At 56.9% G+C, this 20,269-nt stretch overlaps 1 protein-coding gene across 5 annotated transcripts in view; it reads right to left on the reverse strand.

Moving 5' to 3' along the window:
- Window positions 1-689: 689 nt before the first annotated feature.
- The window catches only part of Ccdc92 (coiled-coil domain containing 92), a 29,047-nt gene continuing 9,467 nt past the window's right edge, over window positions 690-20,269 (reverse strand). For 4 of the 5 annotated variants that reach the window (XM_047559996.1, XM_047559997.1, XM_047559994.1 and 1 more), the window contains exons 2-4: window positions 4,975-5,121; window positions 4,575-4,616; window positions 690-2,020 (exon numbers count right to left, since the gene is read on the reverse strand). In XM_047559996.1, the coding sequence (XP_047415952.1) occupies window positions 1,245-2,020; window positions 4,575-4,616; window positions 4,975-5,104 (948 nt within the window). In that variant the 5' untranslated portion in view covers window positions 5,105-5,121 and the 3' untranslated portion in view covers window positions 690-1,244. Of the gene's footprint in view, window positions 2,021-4,574; window positions 4,617-4,974; window positions 5,122-13,878; window positions 13,904-20,269 lie in introns of those variants that run through there. The other variant, XM_047559993.1, reaches the window with a different exon arrangement.

The following is a 20,269-nucleotide window of genomic DNA, read 5'->3' on the forward strand; positions in this document are numbered from 1 at the left end:
ATGGCCCGCTCTTCCTTTCGTTTGAAATCAGCTCTGTGAATCACTTTCCATTAAACTAACCCAACGGTTGTTTGTAGAATTGCTTCTTAGAGGACTCTGTCCACCAAGTCCACCGAGAGACTCGGTGCCTTCTTTCCTTCCTGGAGGAAAGCCTGCTGCGGGACAGCCTGGCTCGGCCTCGGCGGAAGCAGCCCTTAATGTGATTCCCGCAGGGGCTGCTGGCCTCTGGTCTGTCCCAGCAGGGCTCCTTTGAGGGCTGAGGCTGCTGAGGCCAGGCGGTGCCCCTTGCGGCAGTGACCGCTGCCTGCAGCTACTTGCCCTGTCCAGAACCTCCGGGGCTGCTGAGCGTAGTGCGTGATTCCTGCCTGAGACCCGCCCAGCCCTGTGCAGCAGGGTGCAGACTCAGTACCCCAGGGCCAGCGCTCAGTGTCCCTTCCTCCTGGGCAGCCAGAGGCTGCCTGGGGCCCTGGTGCGGCCCAGCTGAGGGGAGGCTTTGCTTTCATATGTGGGGGGTGGGGTGGTGAGCTGAGAGCTGGACAACAGGCACATGTAGCTCTTCGGGAACATTCTAGGGAATGGCCCCAGGCAGCAGGACTGCAGTCCCCAACCACCAGGTGCCATCTCTCCCTCCCGGGCCCCTCCCGGCCCGCCCTGGGGTGTTTTAATAAAAGACACAAAACAGAAAGAAGGCAGGTTTAGAAAATAAAGTTTGTTGGGATCTGGAACATCTTGGGTAAAACAAAAAATATGAACACACATTCAGGTTGTGGTGACATGAGGAGTAACGTCATCTTATTTAGTTCCTCTGACATCTACATACAGCTGCTCGGTGGTGGTGCCGCCCTGGGGAAGGTGTGGGGGTGGGGGTCTCCAGGAGGGAGCGCTGCTCCCAGGCCGCCCTGTGTGGGTCAAGGTCGCTGTGCGTTGCTCTGGCGTGCACTCAGGCGCGTGCCCATCTGCGCAAGGACGTCGTGCAGGGTGCATCCCGTGGCCCGGGCCTTGGCCACGAGTGCACTCGGACTGCACGGAGCGGGCTTGGAAGCAAGCGGCTGGGCACGCGTGGTGGCCACAGCGTTGGGAAGTACGCATTCTGCAGCAGGGACGCGTCATGTCTGGAGTGCGGGGCGGGGGGCGGGAGGGTCTGGACTCGGAAACGATTTGGCATGCATGGGGTTAACGGAAAGGGGTGCGGAGAGGTTCCCTCGTGGCGCTCACAGTGCATGGACAGCCGCGGCGGCCGCAGGTCACACAGTTCTGTCCGTCCCTGAGTGCTTCCGCACGACCTTGCCTCCGTTCACCTGGTCCACGGCCAGCGTCTCCACCTCCGGCTGGGGCTGTGGGGGGCTGGCGTGGTGGATGCGGTGGGCCACCCCCACGTGGGCCTTGTGCGGCTTCTCGCGGGCCGGGCTGTGCTGCCCGCCTGCGCCGCGGTCCGAGGCGATGGGCGGGATGACCAGCGGCCGCTCCTTGATGAGCTGGACCTCGGCCGCCTCCCGGGCCAGCAGGAACGGGGTGGGGTCGGGCATGGCGTCCACGGGCTCGCGCAGGAGCAGCCTGCGGCTCTCGGCCCCGAGTCTGTAGACCTCCTCGAACTCCGGGTGCAGCGGGGCCGACAGGCTCTTCTTCATGCGGCGGCGCGGTGTCTCGGGCAGCTTGTCCTTGGGGGGCGCCGGCTTGTAGCTGGCCAGTGCGGGGCTGCCGGCCGGGCTGGCGTCGGAGGTGCCGCCGGCGCTCAGGAGCTTCTTCTTGGCGGCGTGCAGCTGCGAGGTCAGGTAGGCCACGGTGCTGGCCCGCTGCTCCAGCTCGCCGGACAGCATGCTCAGCTTGTGGCTCTTCACCTTCAGCTCCTCCAGGTACCTCTTCTCCCGCTCCTTGACGGTGTTCTCCAGCACAGCCACCAGCGCGCTCTTCTGCTCCAGCTCCTGCAGCAGCTCCTGGTTCTCCTCCTCCTTGGCCTTCAGCTGGGCTTCCAGGTCTTCACATCGCTTCTTCAGTTCAGTGCTTCTGGAAGACCCGTCTCCTACCAGAATAAGTCAAGGGCCAGAGTAAGAACCCGGCAGGCAGGGACAGAGCCGGCCCATGGCAGCGGCCTGTGGGCAGGGCCCTGCCCTCGGGGCTCCGAGCTCCCTGGCCTGCTGCGTGAAGACTGTCGTCAGACCTTGACAAGACCGACGTTAAGGGGCCTCTCGGGCCACTGACCTCCCAGGCTAGGGATTCGGCCGTTGCAGGCCCACTTGCCCCCCGCTCAGGTGCTGCCCACCAAGTGCCTGCTGTTTACAAACTGAAATGTCAAGAGCGTTCTCCCTTGTAAAGCAGTGAGTCTGATCTGAAGAGAAGGGAAGCAGCCGTTGCCTCTCCTCAGCCAGGGGTCTGTGTGTCTCCGCTTCCGCTCTGACGCCCTGTCCCAGCCCTACTCTGGCACTGTCCTGCGGCTACAGCCCCTCGGGACGGGCGCCTCCCTGCCCCCAGCTTTGCTTTGTACATGCTGACTCTGTGTCATCACACATCAGTGTCCCCACCCTGCTCCCGTGCATCTGGCCCCGGGAAGTGGGTGAGCTCTCTGGCTCTTCCTAGAACTCACCTTGGTGCTAGCCTCTGCGTCAGTGGCTCTGCGTCCCCAGCCTCCCTCACCTGGATCTCTCAGCCTCCCTGCTCCTCCTCCCCTCGGCTGGCCCAGGGACGCGTCTCCTCTGCCCCCTCAGCTGGGCCTGCCTCCTCTCAGTCTCCTCCAACCCACCCTGTGTTGGGGACGCTTGCTCCCCACTCTTCCACCCCCCATTAAAAAATGTTCCTCCCTGCCTACAGAAGCCACACCGCCAGATGGCCTGCCAGTTCCTCCTGTCCTGCGTCATCTGCTCCTGGGTCCGTCTTTCCTGTGACCGCCATCATCGATCTAACTCCCGATCCACATGTCCAGCCTTCTCATATGACCCCAGGGCCTGCCTGGCGCCAGAGGCGGCTGCACGTCTCCCCGGGGCCTCTGCTGCTTCCCAGAGCAGGCCTGTGCCCGCCATCCCCCGCCGGCTGGACTCGGAGCGTGCGAGGCTGAGGGCGGCCACGCTTGCTCTGCACGGCACCCACGCGGTGAGCTCTCTGCAGAAGACGTGCGTGCACGCGCACGCGCACGTCGCTGCCGCAATCGGCCTCCCTGGGTGGCGGAAGCCACGCTGCCTTCCACAAGGCTCTGGTCAGAAGGAGACAGTGCATTCTGAAGTGCAGTCTCAGAGGCAAGAGGGTGAGGGAGATGGGAGCGCGTGGCTCAAAGCCCCCGCCAGAGCTGGAGCCCAGGCTCAGCCTGCAGACTCGGAGCCTGCTGCCCTTCCCCTGGAGCCCTATAGGGCGACGACCCGTGTGCCCCGTGGGTCAGACTCTCAGCCCCCACATGCACCGCCGGCCTTTGCCTCCGTCCCAGGCGGTGTGTGACCTCTCCAGCTGGACGTGAACATCCAGGGTTTGTCCTCCCAGCCATGCTGCCCAGGGCTGCCGGCCCGGCCGTGGAGAGCAGCCTCTCTCCCTGGCTCTGCTGTAAAGGGCAGCTGACGGGGCAGCCGTGGACGGCAGGGAAACCTGCCCTCGGGGCACCTGTGGATGGAGACGCCTGCCCAGGAACACTGGCCCCCAGGTGACAGAGCACCCTGAACCCAGGGTGCCTGGTCAGGTGCTCCTGGTGCCCTTCGCCTCACTGTCCTGAGAAGGGCCACGGTGCTGCCCTCGGCTGTCTGGGCTCCAGCTGACTGGGTGCTACTGGGGGAGAAGATGGTGTGACCGACCCTCCACACCTATGCTTTCTAGAACTTTCCAGACCTGCCTGAGCACGTGTCGCTGGCACCTCTTGAACACACAGGTCCCTAGCTCCTCCCAGACCTTGGGACTCTCCTGCAGGGAGGGAGCTTTCTGACCCGCATCCTGGACGGCCTTGGGCTGGCAAGTCTGGGTGCTCTGAGCGAAGCCACCGGACCCTGGGATGCACCCTGGGGTGGAGACGCCCCCAGGGCCACCGGACCCACGGCACCTCCCTCTCAGTGACCGAGGGCCAGTGCTGCCAAGCATGTGCCCTTGGGCGGGTGGGTGCCCTTGGGACAGGATCCAGAGCCTTGGCTGCAGAGGCCACCCGACCAGCCTGGGCCAAGCAGGGAGGGGGAAGGACTCCTGGCTTCTGGGACATGGGTGGCTCTTTTCCAGAGACTTCCACTATGGCAGGCTGAGGTAGGGCTGGCATCCTGTTCTGAATTCCTGGGGCCCAGCTACTGGCCTGGGGGTCGAGGGGCTGCCCAGCCAGGATGAGGGCCCTGGCACAGAGGCCTGGGGCCACTCTGCCCCACGTTCCTCCTGGATCCTTCCTTTCTGGAGGAATTACCTCAGGTTTACTTCCTGATTACAGAAGAAGGTGTATTGACTAGAAAAACCGGACAGTCCAGAAAAGCCTACTTAGCCATGCTAACTACATGTGTCCCCACGGACAACCAAGCACCCGGGCCACACGTGCAGCCCTTCACGGAGCGGCGCTGTGCTCAGGCACCAGGTGGGGACCGCGGCAGAGGGACCAATGGCCGTGGCTCCTGGGAGGTGCTTACCTGTCTGCTCGGAACTTTTCAGTGTCAGCTCATACGTTAAATCTGGAAAGGAAAACAGACACCTTAACCTCGTTGCAGTTCTCGACCTTCATCAGCTCTGAAGCGCAGAGCGTACAGGGGCCGCTGCTGTAGGAGCCAGTGAGGCAGCTGCAGGTGGCGGTGGGGCGGAGCCTGCTGGGGCTCCTGGGGATGCCACTTCCTTCCCGTCGCCCCCATACACCCCCAACAACGCAAAATTGTGAGCAGCTGCTCCACATCACGCGGGCTGGGTTCTGAATGCCAGTGCCCAGGGTTCCAGGGGAGGCCTGGCAGCCTGCGCGAGGCTCAGGGGCTGGGGAGGGGCTCAGTGCCTGGTGCCCCCTCCACGCTGGTGCTGTGCCCGCCTGCCCGCCTGGCGCACCTGTGCAGTGCTGCTGCAGCCGCCTGATCTCCGCGTGCAGCCCCTTGAGCGTGCCCGCGTGCTCCCGCTGCAGGAACAGGAGGTTCTTCTGTGCGCTCTGTAGCTGGTTCTCCAGGTTCGTGGCTGCCATGCTGACATCCAGGTGACCTGCAGGAAACAGACCCGGGTCACCGTTCCCATGAGGAGGGTCCTGGGCAGTGGCAGGAAGCAGGGCTCTGCACGCCTCCCAGAAGGAAGCATGGGCAGAGGGATGGAAGGCAGAGCCTGAGGGACTCTGGGCCTCAGGGCCGAGCGGGTCGTGGTGAGGCCCGAGCAGGCCCGGAGCGCCACTCGCGGGGCACCTGCCCTGTGCCGGGCCTTACCACATGCACACTGGCACTAGGCTGGGCGCAGTCAGCCCTGTCCAGGGGTCCAGCCGCTTCACCTTCCTGGGGAGGAAATGGGCTGCAGGAAGTGGATGAATGAGGCTGGGGTCCCCTAGCCAGTGCGGGAGGGGCAGGGGTGAAGTCCAGGGTCCCCATACCAAGGGCCAGCCTCGGAGTGCAGATTGCTCACTGTCAGGCATCTATCATTTGCCATTTGCCTGCCTCTTGCCTGCCTTACACCTATCCATTACCCAATGAACGAGGTTCACCTCCTGATCTTCCAACAACAGTCAGCAAACTGATCGCCGACTGCCAGTGGAGCACCAGCTGCCTGCTGTTGCCTGGAAGTTCACGGTTACAGTACCTGCAGGTTTGATTACACGTGGCTGCCGCCATTTTGAGACAACAGCCAGGCCCCGTAGGACCCCTGACCGGACTGACTGAGCCCAGTCTCCAGAATCCCTCAGCCCAACCGATCCCTCCCTGCCTCTGGGGCCCTCACATCGACTGACTGCTCCCTGCCGCCAGGACCCCCAGACCAACTGACTGTGCCCTATCACTGAGGTCTGGGACCCCAGACCGACTGATTATACCCAGCCTCCAGGATCCCACAACCACACCAAACACACCCAACCTCCCCCCTGCCGGACCAACCGCATCCCACCTCCAGGACCTCCTGCTGACCACGTTCACACCCCGAGCTGCAGCTCCCCATTTGCCAACACATTTCAAAGCCAGAGCGGCCATCTTGGATAATCCTGGAAGCCATAGCTCCCATCTTTGGGTGGGGCAAATCCCATCCTGCGACGCCTGCTGGAGGCTTGAAGCTCATTGTCAGGTACCTCTCATGCATCAGGCTACCGAACACTGGGAGGTTTCATTACTATATGACTGTTATAGTGTAGATTTTCTTTTTTCTCCTTACTGAAAAAATTTAAGTTTTTATTTCTTTACTTTTCTTGCTCTCTTTTCCTTTTGTTTACCTGTTCCCTCAGAGTCTCTTTCTCCCTTTTTTGCATGCTAACATTCAATTTCTTTTGATTACACTCTCACCCTTTCTATTATTTAGAACTTCTGTATATTCTTTTCTTATCCCATTAACAGCCACATTCTATATCCCTCTGCATTCTCTTTGTCCTCTATTAGAAACTGCATACCTTATTGCAAATCTGTTTGCTTTACTGAAGATAATATTTGAACTTATTTTGTCTATTATGACAATTTTGTTATTGTCCTCATAGGCGCTATTTGGTCTAGGATTGCATAGTGTCTGAATTGGGCACTGCTAATATTGATCTCCCCTTAAAGAAAGAATTTTGGAAACCTATAAGGCCACTAGAAGCCTATAGGGGGAAATCTGCAATACCCCAGATCTGCACTGCTAGAGGGGAAGGTACATGAACAACATGAAAAAACAAGGGAAGAAAATGATCCAAACAAATCTAGATTCTATATTACTAGTATCCAATGACAGCATGTTAGAAGAAATGTCAGAAAAGGACTTCAAATTATACATGATTAAGATGATTCGTAAAGCAAAGGATGAGATAAGAGAGCAAATGCAGGCAATGAATGATAATACCAATAAGCTGAAAGAGCACCTGCAGGAAGCAAAAGATCGTTTCAACAGAGATAGAGATTCTCAAAAAAAAAAAAAAAAAAAAAAAAAAAAAAAAAAAAAAAACAAAAACAAACAGAAATCCTTGAAATGAAGTAAACAATAAACCAAAAAAAAAAAAAAAAAAACAACTCAATGGAAAGCATCACCAAAAGACTAGACCACTTGGAAGACAGAACCTCAGACAACGAAGACAAAATATTTAATCTTGAAAATAAAGTTGCCCAAACAGAGAAGATGGTAAGAAATCATGAACAGAATCTCCAAGAACTATGGGACATCATGAAAAGTCCAAATTTAAGAATTACTGGGATTGAAGAAGGCACAGAGATACAAACCAAGGGCCAGCCTCTCCACACTGGCCTCAGCGGGCAGGGACTGACCAGGAGTCACCCACTCAGCCCTCGCAGAGTGCCTGGAGCTGGGTCCAGCTGGCACCTGGAGCTGGCCAGGTGAGGGGGAGGCGGGCAGAGTTCTGAGGGGCGCCCTGCAGCATGTGGAGCCGAGGGCAGCCCAGCTTCTTGGGAATAGCTCCTGGGCCCACGGGGTGGCTGCAGGACTCTGGGGTCTGTCTCCAGTCCCTGCCCCCTCCCCAGGCTCACGCAGGGCCTGATTCTGTCTTCACTGTGACTTGGGAAATGTGATGAAGTCAATCTTTCTGTAAAACCTACTGAAGATTCAAACAGGACAACGTGGGCTGGCTGCTTATGCACAATCCCTGCTGACGCAGGGGTAAGTGCAGCGGGGTCTCCGCCAGCACCTTTCCTAACCTGCTCTGCAGGAGGACCTGCCGCTCCTCAAACGCTTCCAGGTGTCCTGAGAGTGGTGCAGGGGTCACTGCCCTGTTACGAAGCTCAGCATGTGGTTTTGGAGATGGCAGCACGGCAGGTGGTCCCCACTCTGGGTGACACCTACTGCTCTTTGTCACTTGCAAGGCCAGCAATACATTCTCTTCCTGGCTCTGGAGCCAAGAAGGGTCTGTCACGGGAGCTCAGTGTCACTTCAGTCACACACCCAGGCACGGAGGGCAGGGCTCCGAGGGCAAGCTGGCGAGGAACCTGGTCACCGCAGACGGAGGAGTGGGAAGCACACACCCTCAGATGAACCAGGAGGAAGACCAACAGGAGGACATTGGAGCTGGGGAGGACGACAAGGGAAAGAAGAGGCCAGCGGCCAGGGCACGTCTGCTGAGGGAGGGTCACCTGGTGTGCCCCTAGGGTCTCCAAAGGGAAGCCGCCCCTGCCGTGTGAGGAGGGCCGGTCAGTGCGCAGCTCAGGAGTGGAGGCAGACCCGGCTTCCAGTGCCTTTGGGCCCTGACCCCCAGCTCCTGGTGGCTCAGGAGGCTGGTGTTTGCAGCAAAGAGGGCACTGCTGGGCAGAGCACCCGGCTTCTGTGCCTGCTTACCTCTGCCACGACCACAGGCTCTTGGGTGCAGGAAGTTTCCAGGCGGAAGCCCACAGGTGCCGAGTCAGTACTGCCTGCTCGGCGTGTGGCCTTGGGAGGAGGTGCTGCCCTTAACCAAGGAGCCAACCACAGGGTGGGTGGATGGGCAGCTGTGGGCCCTGTGGCCCCTCCAGTCTGGCCCTCACTGGATGCTGGCAGGCCGAGCAGCCCCGTGTCCAGGAGGAAAGGCCAGGCTTCTGACTGTGTCTGCCTCCAGCTCAGCACGTCCTTACCCCAGCATCAGGCCCAGCGCCTGCCCGGAGTGTCCGCTGGTCCTGGATAGGTGCTGGGGGTGGAAGTCCCAGAGCAGACCCCTGTGTTCCTTGAGAAGAACAGGCTCGCGTCCGAGGTTCTGTGGGGACGAACCCCACTTCAGGGCTTGCCATGGAAGGGAAAGAACGATTCGGGTCTGATCCAGACTTGGTGGGTCCAGAATGGCAGATAAGCCAGCCTGCTCCCCTCACAGGGGCTGTCCTCTTGGACCCCAGCACTGCCTGCCTGTCACCGGGTCCAACCCCTGGTACAGGCCTGGCGCGGTGTGTCTGGTGACGGCTGCCATTTCCCCTGAGCCACGCGGGCTGTCACCACTGATGCCTGGACTCTCCGGCAAGTGACATGAACGGAGCTACGGAGGCCTCCTGTGGGCCAAGGAGACCTGGCTGGGGGACGCAGATGATCTGAGGAGGAGGTGGAGTTGGTCCTGAGGGGCTTAGGTCAGTGCCTGAGACGCTTAGGGGGTCAAGACATGATGGAGCGAGGGTCGGCGTGGCGGATGAAGGCCCAGAGGCAGGGCCTGTGCCAGAGGAGAACGGCCTCCTGGCCGCCCACCTCGATGTCAGCCAGCGAGGTGGCAGGGCGTGACCTGGGGACACTGCGCTCCCTGTCAGAGGAGCACGCGCTAGGCGCTGTGCGCGCTGCGGTTCCTGCTCGGGCCAACCACCGCAGGGAGCCACAGCAGGGTACAGTCCTCTGCCTCCTCTGCTTGGGAGGTCCTGCTGCTGCTGCAGGGAACTGGCCTCCAAGTGACCGCCCCACGGGCGTGTGCACACAGCTCCGTGGTCTTTCTCCCCCGGGCAGCCAGGGCGTGGCCCTCAGGACTGGGGACCCTGAGCGTGACCGGAGAAGCCTCATCTGTGACTGTTCCCGAGACAAATCCACACGGCATTCACCTCCTCCTAATCTACTGTTCACGCTCCATGTTCAGAAAAGTAGGACTTGAGAAGGTTCCAGTCCGCGTTCTGTGGAGATGGGCTCTGAAGCCGGGTTGTGAGGCCCCGGGGAGGAACCGCCCTGTCCTTGGTGATAGCGCCTCAGAGACCAAGGGCCGCGTCAGCGACTGCTCCCCGCCAGCCCGGGGTCAGAGGGCCCCTCCGCAGCCGAGTCTGATTCTGATTCAACGGCGACGTTCCTTCCTCCCTTCGGGACACTCATGTATAAAGGATGGCTAATGGACTCCGTAATGGCCCATCTCTCCTGTGCGGACGCCAAGCGCCCTCCGGTCGCTCATTCTCACAGTCCTCCTCTGAGGGAAGAGGAAAAAGCCCCCCAGAAACGGACCCTAACCAGGCAACGCCTCTGAGCCGCTTTGCTCCCCTGCACAGGGAAGACGGCTCCGCCAGCAAAGCCCGACCCGCTGCTAGGGAGAGGCCGCTCGGCCATCTGCGCTCAGGGTGGGAATCATGCTGACCCTCCTGAGACTCACAGCCCTGCTTTTCTCACCGGGTTCCAGGCCGCGGGGGAAGGGGCACTCTGGGCCGAGTCGGCAGCGTCCCAAAGCAGCAGGCCGCTTTGCAAGGGGGGAGGTGTCTCCCCATGGCGTGTCCTCATCCCCGCCCAGGGGCCAGGCCACTCACCCTGGTCCTCTCCAAGGCCAAGCTGACGGAGCCCTCCTCGGGCTGAGCCAGCAACAAGGCCACACGGGGCAGAGAGCAGCCTCGGCTGTCAGAGCTGCCACGCCACCTGGGGAGGAACCACAGCCGATTCCTTTTTCCAGCTCCGCCCTTGCCTCTGCTCCTCTCCTGTGTGCACACAGCCGCTCACCCCAGTTCGTCCCAAGCACGGCTCAGGTCACACCGAACGCCTCCACTGCTCCTGGGTCAGGGCCCCACAGGCCCAGAGGCCCCGCCCAGCCGACCTGCCCGCCCCAGGCCCGTCAGCACGGGGCCCTCTGGTCCTGGCATCTGCCGCACCCCCAACACGGGCTCTGGCAGACCCTTCCTCGCCCCGGCGGACCCCTGACTCTCGCCTAATGAGCTTGCTTCTTGCCTCGCACCTGAACTCGGGCACTAGTTGTGCAGATCTGACAGCCTCTCCTGCTCACATCAGGCCAAGCGGACGCTGAGCCAGCATCCCGCGCGATAAGCAGAACCGCCGCGCCAGCACCAGGCGAGCGTGACCTCACCAGTGACTTCTCGGGGTGCCAGAGGCGGTACTTCAAAGCACCTACCATCTGGGAGGAAAGGGGCTCACCATCTAAAAGCGGGGACCTAGGTGTTCTCGGGCCTCTCTTCAGCTACGGTCTATGCAGACAGTAATCATTTTAGAATCTGGAAAAACAGCGCCCAGCGCCCAGGTGGTGATGATGGTATTTTGGGTTCTAGTCGTGAGTAAGTTCTAGCCCACCACAGTGGGCCCTCGCCGGCCCGACGGGCGGAGCGACCAGCTTTCTGCGAGCCCTGTCCTGCCAGGCGCTGCCTGTCCTCGCTGGCTGCGGCGTCACAGCGTGAGCCCCAGGACCTCAGGGGCTTTCTGTGGGAACCCTCTGCCCTGCTCCCGTGTCCTCTAGCCTACGCGCTGCCTGCCTTCAGGGAGACGGGCTGGCAGGGAACAGCTGCAACAGCCGTGGGACGAGATGCCAGGCGGGAGGTGGCACTCCATGTGGCCTCAGTGCCCCGGAGGAAGAAACCTGCACAGAGGCCCTCCAACACCCTGTCCCCAGACCAAGAAGACGAGGCCCAAAGAAGAACACAGGGGAACCCAGGAGGAGAGGAGTGGGGTGCTGACGGGCTGGGGCCGCACCAGCTACAGGGGCTTCAAGGCTCAGGCAGTCAGGGCCTGGCTACGGTCGGTGCCTAGTAAACACCGGTCGTGTTGCTTCTCCGCACACGAGCCGGTAGTTCTGTGAATGCACTCCCAGGCTGCTGCTTGGCCACACCAGGGCGTCTCCTGTGCATCGGCCAAGTATGGAAATGAACTAGGAAGGAACTCCAGTTCTTCCAAAGAGGGAACACAAATGCAGAGAGACGCATTTTCGAGCAGCCTTTCTCCTCCATTTTCACTGGGGAGGAGCCATTCAGGGAAGGAACAAAGAGTCAGGCAGAGCCAAGTGCCCTCAGGGACAGAAAACCTGCTTCTTCTTTGAGTCCATCTACAGCACTCTAAGGGGCCGACAGTGGCCACAGCTTAGGGGGGCTCTCATCCTTAGGTTAAGAAAGGAACCTCGCCACTTCAGAAAGGAGCCTCACCCACTGGGATTCTGGCTTCACAATCACCTGTGAAGCAGACACCGAGTTGCAGGGCCCTGCTCCCGACTTCTGTATTTGATGTAAGAAAGTCACTAGCAGAGGGTTTAAAATCCCAGGGAGTTAGGCCCACAAGACAAAGGACTCACTTCAAGGAAGGGCGAGCATTTGAAAAAGATTCCAGAAATATTTTGGTAAAAATAGAGTGCACACCACTACACAGTGGAAGGGAAGATGCTCGAAGTGAAGGGGCAGTTATTTTTTAGAGAGACAAAAGTCCTGCTTATTAACTGTTTGTCAGGAATTAGCGTTTGTTTTCCTTTCTAACCTAATGAAAACAGGTGCGCTGTGAGCCTCGCATGAGGCAGTCTTGGGTTCCAGTCCTGCCTTCCAGGTTCAAGCTGCAAGCTCTGCAGCCTCACCTTTCTCTTTTAAACCTGGACTTCACAAGAACCTGCATGCCGCGGTCCTGGGAGAACACGAGATTTTTCGGATGAACATCTTCCAGGACTCCTGGCGTGCTGTGATAAAGGGGGAAGGAGTTGCACCTGGCTGCACCCAACGCAGAGCCATGGTGAAGTTCTGGGGCTCCCCCGAGCTCTGGCTAGGGGGCAGACATGCCAGGTCCCGAAACCACCAACCAAACAAAAAAGGCTTCCCTTCTCTGGCCCTCCACTGAAGTGCCCTGAAAGTGTCAGGAAGGGGACGCATGGAACGTGTGGACCATGAAGTCATTAAAAATACTGTAGATCTTTATTGACGAGGAAACAGGTCTGTGACAAGTTTGAAAAGTCAAGGATGTGAAAGGTCGTATGTATAATATATAAGTAGTGACGAGATCCAGGAGGAAAACACGCCAGGGCTGTTTATCTCCAGCTGGTGGGTTGTGGGCGACTTTTACTTCCTAATAATCTGCTTTGGTACCACCTGCAGCTTCTTCAGCGATGCACATACATGTATTACTCTATAGTCAGAAGAAGTTAGAAATGGTTTCTACTTAGAAAGTTTGTCACTTAGTATCCTCTAACAAGGTGGTGACCTGCGTCTTCATAACACCACTCCAGGGGAATCGTGGATTACTGGACTCCTGAACAGCATGGCGGAACTGGCAAGAACCAATGGAAGCCAACGTTCACAAAAGCAGTCATTTAGCACCCCCAAGATGCACAGAAAATGACACCCAGGAGCAGCATTGGGACCTCCTTCCCTGCATCACACAATCCTGCGATTCTCTGACGGTACCCATCATAAACACAAGGCCCACCAGCAATTCTTTGGACACTGACGGCCAATTCCTTCTGTGAGGATGAACGACCTGAATTGAGGTGGTAACAGGTGTGACCCGAGAGGGGCGATCAGACGTGGAATCCCACCACAGCCTGCCTGGAATCTGCCCCGCAGAGGTCTGCATGAGGGGTCTACGCATATCCTCTGCATCTGATCCTCGCTTTATGTGAGTTTCTACTTAACCACGTCCAGCATGTGTACATGGCTACAGGCTTGGCCCCTGTGTGAAATGTCTCACCAAGAAAGTGAGCAGGCGCCCTGGGATGTCCCTAAGTGGGCTGTGCAGGCCAACACAGGCAAATACAGGGGATCCCACGGCCTGCGTCACATGGTGCCTCGCGAGAAGTGGGGCCACCTCGTGCCAGGATGTCAGCACCCTGTGGCAGCCCCACCCAAGAGGCAGGAACAGCAGCACACCGTCTCCTGAGCCCGGGACTAGGAGGGAACACCTCAGAGAAGTGTTTTTAGGGCAGGCGGCCACGGGCAGGCAGGCAGTGGTGGCTCTGCCAGGCCCCTCCCGCTCAACTGTGTCCTCCTCCTGCTCTTTCCGGGCAGCTCCCAGGATAAGTGCCCTCCAGGGATCACCCAAATGCCTTGCTTCATAAGCTAGAGCCAAAAGCATTTGCTACTTTATAAAAAACGTCACTTGTGAACTGCTAACAAGCGGGTGATTTACAAGGACAGTCTTGAGCCAACGGTTTTAGGACACAAAGCTCCCAAGTTACCATACCCTTTGGTGGAAGGGTGAAGAAGCGGTCACATCTGATCAGCCTTCCATTCACATGCACGGTGCTCGCCACAGCTTCAACTGGGCCACAACTGTGAGACACTCCGACTCTGAGTTCAAACTGTCTTTTCACCCTGATGAAATGGGAATTATTTCTGAAATCTTTGTGTTTGATGACCACAATTGTAGTTCTTAGGTCAAGAAGCTGTGTTCACTTGCTTTTAAAATCTGAGGCCTGGGGCTGGGGTTGTGGCTCAGTGGTAGGGCGCTTGCCTGGAGTGTGAGGCCCTCAGCACCACATATAAATAAAGAAAATGAAAAGATCCATTGACAACTAAATAAACATGTTTTAAAAAATCTATGATGCCAAGCAGATGAACCATTTCAGCAGAGGCAGCGGAAGAGCCTTCCCGCCCCTGTGGGCCTGCCTGATCGCACAGGTGCTGAAGCGCTCTCACTTCAAGGAAGCCGGACTGTTACTTATAAACAGAAAGCCACCAAGGGTTACATGAGCTGTATAGAAAGTCCTTGGCTAAACTGGGCATCTGAGAGGACGAATGTCAGAGAAGAGACTGTCCTGTGAGGCCGTCAGAAGAGCCCCTGCCTGGTCCCAGCCTTGGCACCCTGAACACAGCACATTCACCTATGCGACAGCACAGCCAGGCCAACTCCCTGACTGGCCGCTCTGCAGGGGCTCACAGATCCCTCAGCAGAGCCTACCAGCGACCAACCCAGTGATAAGGTCACCGTGGCCAGGCACTGCACTGTAGTGATCACACACCTGGTGGTCACAGGAGGGTATCTGTTGTTATTGGACATTTCTTTCTTTGGAATCACACACTTTGAGTGGACCAATATTGTTTTAGTTAGCTTGTGCACTGCTGTGACCCAAATCCCTGACAAGAACAACTTAGAGAAAGGAAAGTTTATTTGGGGCTCACGGTTTCAGAGGCCTCAGTCCATAGATGGCTGACTCCATGGCTCTGGGCTCACACGTCACGGGGGAATGACCAGGGGAGGAGGACTCTCAGCTCAGGCTGGGGCCGGGCAGGAAGGACAACCTTCCAGGGCACACCGCAGCGACCTGTCCTCAGCCACGCCCCACCTGCCCAGTTACCACCCCGTGTGGTCCATTCAAACTAGGACGGAGTGATTAGGTCACAGCTGTCACAGTCCAGAACTCACCAAGCACTCCTGCATCCACAGGAGCTTCTGGGGACACGTCTATCCAAACCTAAGCAAATATCTCTGAGGAAGGCATTTACCATGTCCCTGGCCCTCCATTTCGAGGCCTCCTTCTGATGGTTTCAGCACGTCCACTCACAGCTGCTTGACCCTTCTGCTTTCCATCTAGTGACCTGACAGCCCCACATGGACTATCCGATTCTTGAAAAGTCTCCTTTTGGTGAACGTCCTGTGCTGTGGAGAGTAAATGAGGCCCCTGCGCTGGTGGCATTGCAGACTCTGTGGAGTTCCTTCTGCTCACAATCGCTCTTTGTTGTGTCAGGGAGCAAGAGAACGCCCAGGCTTGTGGATTCCAGGTCTCTGTCGTCCATGCATGAGTTCCAGGAGAGAAGGAACACTGCCCCACCAAACAGCAGTGCGTGAAGAAGGCTTGGCATTTAAACGCACAAGGAGCCCGAGACCCAGGGGCAGGGACAAGGCTAGAGCCGGTGTGGCAAGTGGGCGCTTGTGTAGGTGACTTCAGGGCTTGTCTTTGCAGTCAAATTAGAATCACCATAGTGAGACGAGGCATTAGCAGCGAACCCAGCAGCAATAAGTGACAACCAGGGAAGAGGAATGAATACACAAGAGGACAGCTGTGTTCATTGGGGGCAGCAGCTTTTGGAGGAGAGCGGAAGATAGGAGGGAGTTTTGAACTCATGGGGAGTTTTGAAGACTGGGAGACGACCAGGATTTTCTCATCCCCAGGGTCCCTGACCTTGTTAGAGGTCATCTTTTCCACTTGGCAACTGCCTTCGTCTTGTTTTCCTCTCATATCCGACCTCACGTTCCCACCAGGGGACTAATCACACCCCTGAGCGGTGACACTGCCTCAGGGCCACTTTTGCTCACGTACGTGTGCTACTAGGTACCCCACGTGGCTACACAGGGAACTCAGCAGTGTGGGCGTAGGATGCCCAGGGCTTCCATCCGAGTTCAACATTCCTAGGGCGGCAGGCAGCTTGGGCTCCTCCTGGTTGGCACGATTCTGGCTGAGCCTGTGGCGCTCTTCCTCCCAGTGTTCAGGCTGGGTGGGTGGACAGTCACTGCAGGTCACACTTGGAAGTCACTGTTCAGGCTGGGGGAGAAGTAGTGTCCCTCCCCAGGCAGCAGCTGCCACACATGCCCAGGGGTGGCCCTTCCCTGCCTTTCAGGGGTTGATCACTGCCCGTGTCACATAAATAGTGAACATGTGTCATGATGACCAATTCTGTCCCCACACAGCTTCGGCTCTCAGGCATCTGGGCAAGAAATGACACAAGAACATTTTTTAATCTTGAAAAGCTGGAAGTCACTAATAAAAATTAGTGACAGTTGCTGTTGACCAGGTGTCCGTGTGCTAGGCTCAGATCACCTGGTTCTGTAATCACCGTGCGAGACAGCTGTGTTCCATTCCATTTTTCAAAGACCGGAGCTCAGCAGCCTGAAGATGCTTGACTGCACTTCCGAACCCCAAGGGCACCAGCTGGTCCTCCTGCCCCGCTCTTCCGCAGTCCCCACCGTGCTGGTATTCCCACCAGAAGTTCTCGGGCGGCTCTGGAAGAGGACAAAACTGCCAGTTCAGGCTGCTTCCTGTGTGTTCCGGAAGGTTGCGTCCAAGCACGGCCATTGGGAGGGGAGAGTCACGCAGCCACTGACAGCTACACCAGGCCTCGCTCGCGCAGGAGGAGCCGAGGCAGAGCGTGCTTGGGGTCACACAGAAGCTCGGTGTTTTCCTGGTGCTGTGCAGTTCCCTCTTCCCTTTTCCAGGTGTTCGTTTTCAGTCGCAACAGAGCGAGCTGGTCCTCTGCTCAGCATCCTTCCAGCCGAATCCCAAAGCGTCAACGACAAGGTTGCACCAAGGAGTGACATTCTCCGCCGGCTGCGGCCGAGTGGACTGTACAGACCTGCTGTGCTGTTCTCGTCTGAGCTCCGGTGACAGCAGATGGGGTCACCCCGAGCTCTGCATCTGTACTGCCTGCGTTTGAATCCTAGCTTGCCATTCGCTACCTTGGCAGCCTTGGGCAAATTGCAGATTCCCTCAAACTCCCTGTGCCTCACTTTCCAGACCTGCAAAATGGGAAGAGAGTACCTGCTTCATTAGGGGGCTGTAAAAATACCTGTAATGATGGAGATGTTCTGTTCTTTGCTGTCTGCCAAAGTAGCCACTAGCCCTGTGTAGCTATTGGGCATTTGAAATGTGGCTTATGTGTCTGAGAAACTGAGTTTTTCACTTTAAGTTCACAAGGACTTAAATAGCCCCACAGGGTTATGATTCACCACAGCGAGCAGCACTGCCTGCTAAACCATGGCTGGCTACAGCGGTCACTCCCCACATGGACAGCCAGCCAGGCGCTTTCGCTGGCTCCCAGACGCAGCATCCCAGAGGCTGCTGGGGCCTGTCCTCACTTTGCACCACATGAATGGACAATTTGATTCCAAGTGCCATAATCATCACACTCTGCTACTTCACATCTCTGCAGCGTTTAACACTTCTAAAATCAGGTCACATATTTATCTGTCTCACCTTACTAGCATGTCAGTCCCAGAGAACAAGGGCTTCCTGTCTTGTTTCCCAGCCCCGAGGGAATGCCCCTAGTCATCCAACTGGCCCTTAAGAAGGGCTCTCTGGAGGTGACACTGAGTGGTGACCTCACACTACCTCTGCTCTCACACTCTCCTGCAGCCCCAAGGATGCAGGGCATTTTGCACTGGTCAGAAGGGGGCTGGTAACTAGCTCCGACTGGCATGAGGATGATGCCAAGGTGGCGAGGAGAGCTGGTTTCTGTCTCTGGGCAACTGGGCCAGTGGGAAGCTCTCCAGGGGAAAGACCTGCCCGCCACCTAGCAGCTCAAGTTTAGCTTCTGTTGGAAGGCAGGCACGGGCTTGCTGGGGACATTCTGGAGAGAATGTGACTGTCTTTTGGGGTACAGCTTACTGGCACGTGGAAAGCTGATTCTGTTATGAGCCAACCACACAAACTCTGTGCTGACCTTGTGGCACAGCACTGAACTTGAGATACGGCCGAGCCACACGTACGTGGAGGACTTGGTTTGTGCTTTGGAGCTCTTCAGTGGCGGGCAGGGACTCGGCAATCCAGGGAGCACTCGTGCTGAGCTTTGATGCTGCCTTCCTGGTCTGAATGAAATGAGGAGGAGAACAGTGCAATCGGTCTTCCACGAAGCTGACTTTGTTTGACTGAAAGGACGAATCTTCCTTTTTGCTTTGGATTTGCCCAGTTGAAACTGCATTGCTCCGTGAATTCCAGGCTGGGAACCACTCAAGTCAAGGGGGTTATGGTGACTGCCAGGAACTTGACATCAGCACTGGTTCTGTTCTGAAATTTACCTTGTGCTGTTTACAAGGCCCAGAGCAACAGGAGGGCGATCAGTCCTCCTTTCAACAATGAACCCAGAGGTTGGAGCTCAAGCCCACATGTCTCTCTGTGCCCATTTGGACTATTTGCTGCTTATAACCATTTGGGCACATGTGACTTGACCACTCAAGGACAAAGAAAACAGCCTATGACTAAACCCTCCTGAGGTGCACACACCGCTGAGTGGGGTAGGTGGCTCACATGCTGTGGGGCTCACAGCCCCCTGAGCTCTCTTGCCCACTTGCTGCCTCCTGCACCAGCGGGGTGAACCCTGGAGAGACGTGCCCATCCCAAGTGGAGTAGCGTGGCCAGGCACCTGGAGGAACCTAGTGACTGTGGAATGAATAAGGACTGGAGGACGAAGGTTTCATTCTGGAGAAGCTGGGTCTAAGCTGAGCCTAGAGGATGGCAGGCCTGGAGGGGAGGAAGCACTTCTGGGGAGGCAGCCGCGGCTAAGGTTTGAGAACAGTGAGACCATCAAACTATCAGACTCAGAAAGGACCTGTGCCGAGTGGAGGAAGCAGGTCGGGGGGCCAGCTGTCAGATTTAAGCTGCACATTCAAAGCTACTCGAAAGCTGAGATGGCAGAGATAGGGAATGGGGGAAAGCTTTTTAAGCATTAGAGGCAGAGGCAGAATCCCCACCTGAGGGAATTCAGTGTGGCAGGGAAGAAGCAGGATGCACAGGAGGAAGTGCAGAGGCCCCAGGTCCCTCGGCTCTAGGGGAAAGTACAAAATGACTTACTGAGGACTTACGTGCCAGGCTGAGTACTTAAGAGACACTCAAAAGGAGCAGATGGTGGTATTAACTGTGTTCTACACCCTGGTAGGTGACTTGGAGGGGTTAAGCGACTTCATTGAGGCTTTAGCTAGCGAGTGGCAGGGCCAGGATTCACCCAAAGCACGCTCAGAAGCCCAGCTCCAAGGAGGCACTGCTGTCCCCACAAGAAGTGCAACGTCGCAGCAAACTGAAATGCACTCAGGGATGTCCTACGAGACATCACTGTCCTCCCCACATGCCACTTCACAGAAGTTCTCTTCTAGCTGGGCACAGGGGCCCATGCCTGTAAGCCCAGACTCAGGAGGCTGAGGCAGGAGGAGCCCAAATCCTCAGCAACTTAGCAAGACCCTGTCTCAAAACAAAACATAAACATGTAAAAAAGGACTGGGGATGTGGCTCAGTGCCTAGATGCCCCTGGATTCAATCCCTGGGACAAAAAGAAAACTCTTCTGCCCTTTTCTTTCTGCATATTTTAGGTTGAAAGCTCCCTAGGTCTAGTCTTTTTTGCTCTGTGCAAATAGAATTCCATTAGTTATCTTGAGGCTGCTGCCTGAGGAAAAAAACATCAAAGAACAAAAGAAAATGTTTCTCTTGTCCTGCAGCTGCAGAAAGGGAAGGTAGTTCTGCTAACAAAATAGTCAAAAAGTTCCGTGTAATTACCAATGAGTGTTTTAAGACTCTCGGCTTTTAGTAATTGTTGCAAATCCTTTAAAATGCAACCTTCAACTTCAGCAATTTTGCTTTTTTAATCGGTTGCCTTACTTGATAATTTATTGTCTTACTAATACAATCTGAGGATGTATTCCTTTCCTGAAGATAACAAACTCTGCAGTTTGGCTAGCTCAGAGAGGCCTGGGATTTCTCTTCATACAGCAGATTAGAACAAATGTAGGCCGCAAAAAACTCTACTGAAATGGAGTTTGAGTCTTTACCTGTTTAAATCAATTGGTGATGTGACTCAGACAGCTGCACAGAATGGGGAGCAAAGAGAGGAAGATGGTGAGCCCGTCAGACAGGTCACTGGCAAACGGTGTG

Source organism: Sciurus carolinensis, chromosome 8, assembly GCF_902686445.1.
Source record: "Sciurus carolinensis chromosome 8, mSciCar1.2, whole genome shotgun sequence".
Lineage (NCBI taxonomy): Eukaryota > Metazoa > Chordata > Mammalia > Rodentia > Sciuridae > Sciurus > Sciurus carolinensis.